Genomic DNA, 9,485 nt, shown 5'->3' on the forward strand with positions numbered 1-9,485 from the left:
AGGTGGGGGAGAATAATTAAAAAAAAAAAAAGTGTGTGTGCCGAGCACGCGCATTCAAAGTGAAACGTCTTTGCGTTTTGTCACTGTCAAAAGTGTGTCATCCAATGAAAATCATACAAATCAAAATACAAGTTCAGTGACAACGCGCAAAGCAGTTTCAATGAGAACGTGCGTGCTCGGCAAACCCTTTTTGAAGTGAAACTTCTTTGCTGTGTGTGTGTCCTCTTCAGTGTGTGTGTGTGTCCTCTTCAGTGTGTCTCCTCTGCAGTGTGTGTCCTCTTCAGTGTGTCTCCTCTTCAGTGTGTGTCTCCTCTTCAGTGTGTGTCCTCTTCAGTGTGTGTGTGTCCGTGTCCTCTTCAGTGTGTGTTTGTCCGTGTCCTCTTCAGTGTATGTGTGTCTCCTCTTCAGTGTGTGTGTCCTCTTCAGTGTGTGTGTGTCCGTGTCCTCTTCAGTGTGTGTCTCCTCTTCAGTGTGTGTGTCCTCTTCAGTGTGTCTCCTCTTCAGTGTGTGTGCCTCCTCTTCAGTGTGTTCTCTCTTCAGTGTGTGTCCTCTTCAGTGTGTGTGTTCTCTTCAGTGTGTGTGCGTGTCCTCTTCAGAGTGTGTCTCCTTTTCAGAGTGTGTCTCCTCTTCAGATTGTGTGTCTCCTCTTCAGAGTGTGTTTCTCCTCTTCAGTGTGTGTGTCTCCTCTTCAGAGTGTGTGTCTCCCCTTCAGTGTGTGTGTGTCTCCTCTTCAGAGTGTGTGTGTGTGTCTCCTCTTCAGAGATTGTGTGTCTCCTCTTCAGAGTGTGTGTCTCCTCTTCAAAGTGTGTGTCTCCTCTTCAGAGTGTGTGTGTGTCTCCTCTTCAGAGTGTGTGTCTCCTCTTCAGAGTGTGTGTGTGTCTCCCCTTCAGAGTGTGTCTCCTCTCCAGAGTGTGTGTGTCTCCTCTTCAGAGAGTGTGTGTGTCTCCTCTTCAGTGTGTCTCCCCTTCAGAGTGTGTGTGTGTCTCCTCTTCAGAGTGTGTGTGTGTGTCTCCTCTTCAGTGTGTGTGTCTCCTCTTCAGTGTGTGTGTGTCTCCTCTTCAGAGTGTGTGTGTGTCTCCTCTTCAGAGTGTGTGTGTGTCTCCTCTTCAGAGTGTGTGTGTGTCTCCTCTTCAGAGTGTGTGTGTGTCTCTCCTCTTCAGAGAGTGTGTGTGTGTGTCTCCTCTTCAGAGAGTGTGTGTGTGTGTGTGTCTCCTCTTCAGAGAGTGTGTGTGCCTCCTCTTCAGTATGCACAGTGTGGAGGACTATCTTCTCCGCATGCGTGGCATCTTCGGCGTATGCGCAGAGGACGGCGGCTGTTCGGCACATTTGGAGGTGAAGGGTGGTATTGCGCATGCGTGCTGTGGCTTGCAACCTCCTCTTCTGAGCATGCACTGCCTACAATCTCTGTGCGGCCTGGAACTTGGAGGTATGTTCACGCGCGGGCACGAGCCCATCTGTAGCGTGACATCACTTCTATCATGCTTTTTTGTTACAATACAAGGGATTTTTCCTATCAAAACTATGTAGGTGCAAAGAAGTTTCACATAAAATAAATTAAAAAAAAGAATGAATGTGCGCAGAAACCCAACAGGGTCCCACATTTATATCCAACATCAGAATGTTTCATGGACATATCTATAAGAAAAGGGAGAATGGGACAAGGGTTATGTCACATCAGGATCAACTGGCAACTTCACAGCATATCTGAAAACAGTCTGGGGCTCCGTTACTTGCATTATCTGTGCTCGGGCCGCAGCTGTAATCACTGCATGGCGAGGACAATCAGAGTATATAAAGAAAAAAAAAAAAACATAAATAAAATGACAAAATACAGAATCCAAGTCAAACGGGAAGCCACACACCAAACAGGTTCAAGTGATTCACATTATATTTTATTTGGGGGAGGGGGAATCCCTCACACACTTTATACAATCCTGATTTATCAGGAGATAGTCCTGTGACCCGTGTCCCAGCACCTCAGTACGACAGACTAAACGGCCGCTCCAGCTTGCCTTCCTGAATGAGTTTTTCCTTGCGATCCTGTACATAGTTAGAGAGAGAATGTTATCCTGTGTAGGGGTCATACACTGCATCGCTGTTCCACTGCTGTAACCAAGCTATATACAATGTTCAAGGGACCAGGGATGTTCAACCTTCATCACATTAGCTATACTTTGCTGAATCCTCAGGGGCAAAATGTGCTGATCCCCTTACCAACATTTAGTGACGTTGCAGTCACATTGTTAGAATGCTTGAGGGTTGCTTCATTTGGAGACTTAAAGACCGAGTCAATAACCCCCGTAGTGTCCGATCGCCCGACTCCCACTGAACGGGAGTTTAATCAGAACACGATGGGATCAATCACTTCAGGGATTATTCAAGAATTACCTTTCAAAATTTTAACCTGAAAGTGTAAATCTGAACAGCGCACACACAGTTAAAAACTGGAGGGCTCTGGAAGACAAGGTGTTAAACTCCGAGATGGAAGTCTACCCAGTTCCCATCTTCAGATATTGCACATCTGGTAACCCCGAGGATTGTGCAGTGCACAAATGTATATATACACACACACACACTCTCACCCGGTCAGTTTTGAATACGTAGTACCAGAAGAAGAGGGGTCCAATCCCACAGACTAGGCCGAGGAGAGACGTCTTGGGGGTGGGTCTGAAGTTGGGGTAGATGTTGCTGTTACGAGCGTGCAACCAACGGGATAAAGCAGGGTCATTCTAAATGAGGAGAAAGCAAAGAGGTGACTCGCTTACAGTAACCAGGGTCCCTTTCAGGGATAAGCACGGATATCTACGTATATGTCACAATAAAGCAGATCATGGGAGATGCACCTCTCCCCCGGGTCACCCCCGTGCCCCTCTCCCCCGGGTCACCCCCGTGCCCCTCTCCCCCGGTCTCCTCACCACCAGCTCGGTTCTGTTTGGGTTATTAAGCTGCAGCTGGTACTGTCTCTTGAGCTGGGACCGTATCGCCAGCCTCTCCTCCTCCACCCTCCGGTGCCCGGGGCTCAGATCATAATACTCCTCGTGCTTCAGCGCCGCGGGCCGGCTGCACAGCGGCGCCTCCCGGTAATCCGCCATCACAAGGACACAGCGCGTCCGCAACAAGCGCAGCTTTATTCACAGCGCTGTCCGCGGACACTAACAACAACAAGCGCAGCTTTATTCACAGCGCTGTCCGCGGACACTAACAACAACAAGCGCAGCTTTATTCACAGCTCTGCCCGCGAACACTAACAACAACAAGCGCAGCTTTATTCACAGCTCTGCCCGCGGACACTAACAAGCGCAGCTTTATTCACAGCTCTGCCCGCGGACACTAACAACAAGCGCAGCTTTATTCACAGCTCTGCCCGCGGACACTAACAACATCACAAACAGAAAGGTGAGGGAGTGGATGGTTAACAGGTGATCACTGTGGGTTAATAGGCTTCTTATATATACTCAATGAGTAGGTAGGTAAAGTAGAGCAGGAGAAGAAAGCAGGGGATTGGTTGTGCACTAAATGAATTTTAATACAGGATGCACACAACAACAATAAAAAAATCCCCTTACAGGGCACTTACATTTGTTAGTGCCCTATGGGCATAAAATGGTATCTTTTAGATGATAGTCTCTCCGATCTTAGGTCCCGGTCTGCGTCTTGGCTGCTTGGCTCTGCTTTGCGTCCCCCCGATAGCGGCCGCTGGGAGTAACGCTCTGCTCAGCACTGCACTCAGACGTCACTTGTTTTCCGGTCATGTCGGTGTTCCTCCTCCTCACTCAACGCGTTTCGCTAGACAGCTGCTAGCTTCATCAGGGGTGTAATAACCACTACTCTACCTACTGTTAAAATATCCTCAGTCCATCTCCTATTGGTCCGAACTGAAACTTAGCTTAATGTTATACACGGCTGATTCGCCAAACTCGAGCTCTAAAACACAGCATTAAGGGCTCTTATACGAACGGATAATATTGAAATAATACAAAATACTTAAACATGCTTAGATGTTGTGATTGAGGGTGTGTGTGTTGTGTGTTGTGTGTGGGTGTATTGTGTGTGTGTGTTTTCTGATTGAGTGTGTGTGCTGTGTGTGTATGGGTATTGTGATTGAATGCATGCGGTGCACAAACTGGGGGGCGTACGCTCTCCCAAGCTTAGCGCTTGGGGAGACACACAAAATTTACTTTGAAGCGCGCTCAGCAGCAGTCAATGCACACACACAGCCACACACCACACAGACACAAAAATAGCCCCAATCCATGCCCCCCCGCTCGTGCTTGAAAAATTATGCAGGACACCCTGTGCTCATGCTTGGAGAGTTGATGTCACCGCTCTCAGAGGCAGCGTGGACGCAGCCCAATTTTGCAAGCGCGAGCTGTTGAAATAAGTATTTTGACATATTTGTATTTACATTGTATAACGTTTACATCAGGCAGGGGGGACCCGAGAAATTTCATGGATGAAAAGGGGGGCTCTGCATCAAAAGTTTGCCTACCCCTGATCTAAAAGATACCATTTTATGCCCATAGGGCACTAACAAATGTAAGTGCCCTGTAAGGGGATTTTTTATTGTTGTTGTGTGCATCCTGTATTAAAAATCATTTAGTGCACAACCAATCCCCTGCTTTCTTCTCCTGCTCTACTTTACCTACCTACTCATTGAGTATATACAAGAAGCCTATTAACCCACAGTGATCACCTGTTAACCATCCACTCCCTCACCTTTCTGTTCGTGTTTCCTTGAAGGAATTTGGTTGTTCCTTGTTGGAGGTTGAGTGATCGCAACAGTTGTTTTATTTGTCTGTGTATAACAAAGATACGCCCTTTACTCTGTTGCTCGACTGCTAAAACTCTGACTCAGGCCCTCATTCTCTCCCGTCTTGATTACTGTAACCTGCTGTCCGGCCTTCCTGCCTCTCACCTGTCTCCCCTACAATCTATCCTAAACGCTGCTGCCAGAATCACTCTACTCTTTCCTAGATCTGTCTCAGCATCTCCCTCATGAAATCCCTCTCCTGGCTTCCGATCAAATCCCGCATCTCACATTCCATTCTTCTCCTCACTTTTAAAGCTTTACACTCTTCTGCCCCTCCTTACATCTCAGCCCTAATTTCTCGTTATGCACCATCCAGACTCTTGCGTTCTTCTCAAGGATGTCTTCTTTCTACCCCCTCTGTAGCTAAATCCCTCTCCCGCCTTAAACCCTTTTCACTGACTACCCCACACCTCTGGAATGCCCTTCCCCTCAGTACCCGACTAGCACCCTCTCTATCCACCTTTAAGACCCACCTTAGACACACTTTCTTAAAGAAGCATATGAATAGCACTGTGAACATTCTGAACACATGATACATAAAGCTTGGCCCCCTGCAGACGCACTTACCAGAACTCCCTCCTACTGTCTCTGTACGTTCTCCCTACCTACCAATTAGACTGTAAGCTCCTCGGGGCAGGGACTCCTCTTCCTTAATGTTACTTTTATGTCTAAAGCACGTATTCCCATGCTCTGTTATTTATTTGATTACCACATGTATTACTACTGTGAATCGCTATGTACATTAATGGCGCTATATAAATAAAGACATACAATACATACAATACAATACCTGCATACCTCGCATTAACGTACGCAATGGGACCAGAGCATGTATGTAAAGCGAAAATGTACTTAAAGTGAAGCACTACCTTTTTTCCACGTATCGATGCATGTACTGTACTGCAATCATCATATATGTGCATAACTGATGTAAATAACGCATGTGTAACAGGCTCTATAGTCTCCCCGCTTGCGCACAGCTTCGGTAAAGGTAGGGAGCCGGTATTGCTGTTCAGGACGTGCTGACAGGCGCATGCGCGAGCTGCTGTTTGCCTATTGGGCGATATGTCCTTACTCGCGAGTGTACTTAAAGTGAGTGTCCTTAAAGCGGGGTATGTCTATATACCATTTTTCACTACTATCTTTAACACCAATTAGTGGTGTAATATTATTATTGTGTTTTGTGACTGGGGAGCGCCAAATAGTCATATCTTTCACCCTCTACTCCAACAACAAGGGCAGCTTTATTCACAGCTGTCTGCGGACACGGCAACAACAACAAGCACAGCTTTATTCGCAGCTCTGTCCTCGGACACTAACAACAAGCGCAGCTTTATTCACAGCTCTGTCCTCGGACACTAACAACAAGCGCAGCTTTATTCCCAGCTCTGTCCGCGGACACTAACAACAACAAGCGCAGCTTTATTCGCAGCTCTGTCCTCGGACACTAACAACAAGCGCAGCTTTATTCGCAGCTCTGTCCTCGGACACTAACAACAAGCGCAGCTTTATTCACAGCTCTGTCCTCAGACACTAACAACAAGCGCAGCTTTATTCGCAGCTCTGTCCTCGGACACTAACAACAAGCGCAGCTTTATTCGCAGCTCTGTCCTCGGACACTAACAACAAGCACAGCTTTATTCGCAGCTCTGTCCTCGGACACTAACAACAAGCGCAGCTTTATTCACAGCTCTGTCCTCGGACACTAACAACAAGCGCAGCTTTATTCCCAGCTCTGTCCGCGGACACTAACAACAACAAGCGCAGCTTTATTCGCAGCTCTGTCCGCGGACACTAACAACACGAACAGAAAGGTGAGGGAGTGGATGGTTAATTGACCACTGTGGGTTAACTATTCGCAGCTCTGTCCACGGACACTCCAACTATACAAGCAGCTTTATTCACAGCTCTGCCCGCGGACACGGCAACAACAAGCACAGCTTTATTCACAGCTCTGTCTGCGGACACTTCAACACACGCAGCTTTATTCGCAGCTCTGTCCACGGACACTAACAACAAGCACAGCTTTATTCACAGCTCTGTCCGCAGACACTAACAACAAGCGCAGCTTTATTCGCAGCTCTGTCCGCAGACACTAACAAGCACAGCTTTATTCACAGCTCTGTCCGCAGACACTAACAACAAGCACAGCTTTATTCGCAGCTCTGTCCGCAGACACTAACAAGCACAGCTTTATTCACAGCTCTGTCCGCAGACACTAACAACAAGCGCAGCTTTATTCGCAGCTCTGTCCGCAGACACTAACAAGCACAGCTTTATTCACAGCTCTGCCCGCAGACACTAACAAGCACAGCTTTATTCACAGCTCTGTCCACAGACACTAACAACAAGCACAGCTTTATTCGCAGCTCTGTCTGCAGACACTAACAACACACGCAGTTTTATTCGCAGCTCTGTCTGCGGACACTCCAACAACACACGCAGCTTTATTCACAGCTCTGTCCGCAGACACTCCATCAACAAGCATTATTCACAGCTCTGCGGACACTTCAAGACGCGCAACTTTATTCGCAGCTCTGTCTGCGGACACTCCAACAACAAGCGCAGCTTTATTCGCAGCTCTGTCCGTGGACACTAACAACAAGCGCAGCTTTATTCACAGCTCTGCCCGCGGACACGGCAACAACAAGCGCAGCTTTATTCACAGCTCTGTCTGCGGACACTTCAACACACGCAGCTTTATTCGCAGCTCTGTCCGCGGACACTCCAACAACACACGCAGCTTTATTCACAGCTCTGTCCGCAGACACTCCATCAACAAGCATTATTCACAGCTCTGCGGACACTTCAAGACGCGCAACTTTATTCACAGCTCTGTCCGCAGACACAACAACAAGCGCAGCTTTATTCGCAGCTCTGTCCGCGGACACTCCAACAATATGCGCAGCTTTAGGCTGAGTCCCCAGTCTTCACTGTGACACGCGCGCCCGGCGGGGGGGCGGCGTGTGCACAGCGCTGCACCGCGCTAGGCGGTCTGAGGGGAGAGGGAAGGTTTACGACAGGAGGGGGCGTGGCTGTGGGTTTGCGGGGGCGTGGCCACGCCTCCGTCATGGATTCTAATTTCAAATTCCCCTGCCTCCATGAAAACCTGTCGCGCACCGCTGGGGAAAGGTGCGCGACAAGGTAAGGACTGGGACCGGCCGGACTGGGGGGGGCGGGGCTTGATAGCACAGCGCACGCCGAGCCGTGCGCTGTAGAAGTGACTGGGGCCGCCCCCTTATTCACAACTCTGTCCGCGGACACGGCAACAACAAGCACAGCTTTATTGACAGCTCTGTCTGTGGACACTCCAACAATACGTGCCACACTCGCACTTCCCACCTCCGCCATGCTTCCCACCACCCCCCTCGCGGTGCGGTCTACAGAGTGGTAATACCGGACACACTGCACAATTACTGGCCTGTCTTGTTCAAAACCGGACACATGACAAACCTAGCTCTGTCCGTGGACACTCCAACAACACACTCACACTCTGCTCCATGCTGTTTCCTCCTCTCCTTGGCCCCACCCCTAGGCTCCTGACACCTCTTCCTGATTGCTGCAGTAATCTGGGCTCGATGCCAAACTTTCTTCTCCCAAGTAATGCCTCGTAATAAGTTATATTCTGCACTAAGCAGAAACACAAATCACGATGTTTCACTTGTAGACTCTCGGATTCACACCCTAAGAGGGGTATTGTGAGATTATTATAAAGAAAGGTCACTCAGAGTTTGTATAAGATAAGGTTTGTTGTTTATTGTATTACAACAAAAATAACCAGAAATATCACAAGCAAAAATTGCAAAGATAACAAGCTAACTTTGTAAGCTAATCGCTAACAGTGAGCTAACAATCCACACTATGCAGAGATTATTTAGTTAGTATGCCTGTCATACTCACGAACACAAAGATATTATGATAGGGCACGCCAGTCTCATCTAGGTCTCGTCTCAGTGTGGTTTCCCACTTCGGTTCTGATTTAATATCCTGGCACGCTGACTTATATGGTGTCTTATTGTTTACTGTGTACGTGCCTGACGTGTGATATGTGACCATACTCTGTGGCTACTGACGTGTGTTTACCAGCATTTACAGTTTGACCACAGCGTGACCACAGCGTGTTTACGTGATCTACTTAAGCTTTTATGCGTATGTAACTGTGTACCAATATCCTGTCCACTTCTTAGCAAAACAACCCTTATTTCTAAGACAAGAAAAAAAGCTAACATTCTGACAATATGCTCTAAGCTGTACTAAGCCATATAATGATACTATATATGTACCTGTAACCTGTAATAATTATGCTATATATGTCGTAAGCTACCTGTAATCCATAACAGCAGGGTAATGCAGCCAATCAGGATGGAGAAAGCTACCCAGATCCCTAGCAACAGCCCTGTTCTCTGCCTGCTCAGGGAAATCCCTTGGCCTCCCAAGCCGGTCAGGTCACTTTGTCCTGAGGTAATACCGGTATACACATACACGCCCAGAGAGGTAATACCGGTATACACATACACGCCCAGAGAGGTAATACCGGTATACACATACACGCCCAGAGAGATAATACCGATATACACATACACGCCCAGAGAGATAATACCGGTATAAACATACACGCCCAGAGCGATAATACCGGGATACACATACACACCCAGAGAGGTAATACCGGTATACA

At 47.9% G+C, this 9,485-nt stretch overlaps 1 protein-coding gene across 1 annotated transcript; it reads right to left on the reverse strand.

The window, feature by feature from the left end:
* Positions 1-1,870: 1,870 nt before the first annotated feature.
* On the reverse strand, positions 1,871-3,172 carry NDUFB4 (NADH:ubiquinone oxidoreductase subunit B4). The gene is made up of 3 exons (XM_075592903.1): positions 2,916-3,172; positions 2,583-2,729; positions 1,871-2,040 (listed from the first exon to the last, which is right to left on the reverse strand). Exons 1-3 carry the CDS (start codon positions 3,090-3,092, stop codon positions 1,978-1,980), a joined length of 387 nt encoding a protein of 128 aa, XP_075449018.1. The 5' UTR covers positions 3,093-3,172; the 3' UTR covers positions 1,871-1,977.
* Between the last annotated feature and the right edge of the window lie 6,313 nt (positions 3,173-9,485).

The sequence above is a fragment of the Ascaphus truei genome, chromosome 3, assembly GCF_040206685.1.
Source record: "Ascaphus truei isolate aAscTru1 chromosome 3, aAscTru1.hap1, whole genome shotgun sequence".
Classification (NCBI taxonomy): Eukaryota; Metazoa; Chordata; class Amphibia; order Anura; family Ascaphidae; genus Ascaphus; species Ascaphus truei.

Coding starts and splice junctions, on each gene's coding strand:
- NDUFB4 (XM_075592903.1), bottom strand. CDS start 3,092: ATGGCGGATTACCGGGAGGCGCCGCTGTGCAGCCGGCCCGCGGCGCTG. Junction 2,730..2,915: donor CAAACAGAACCGAGCTGGTG/GTGAGGAGACCG, acceptor CTCCTCATTTAG/AATGACCCTGCTTTATCCCG. Junction 2,041..2,582: donor ACGTATTCAAAACTGACCGG/GTGAGAGTGTGT, acceptor AACTATGTACAG/GATCGCAAGGAAAAACTCAT.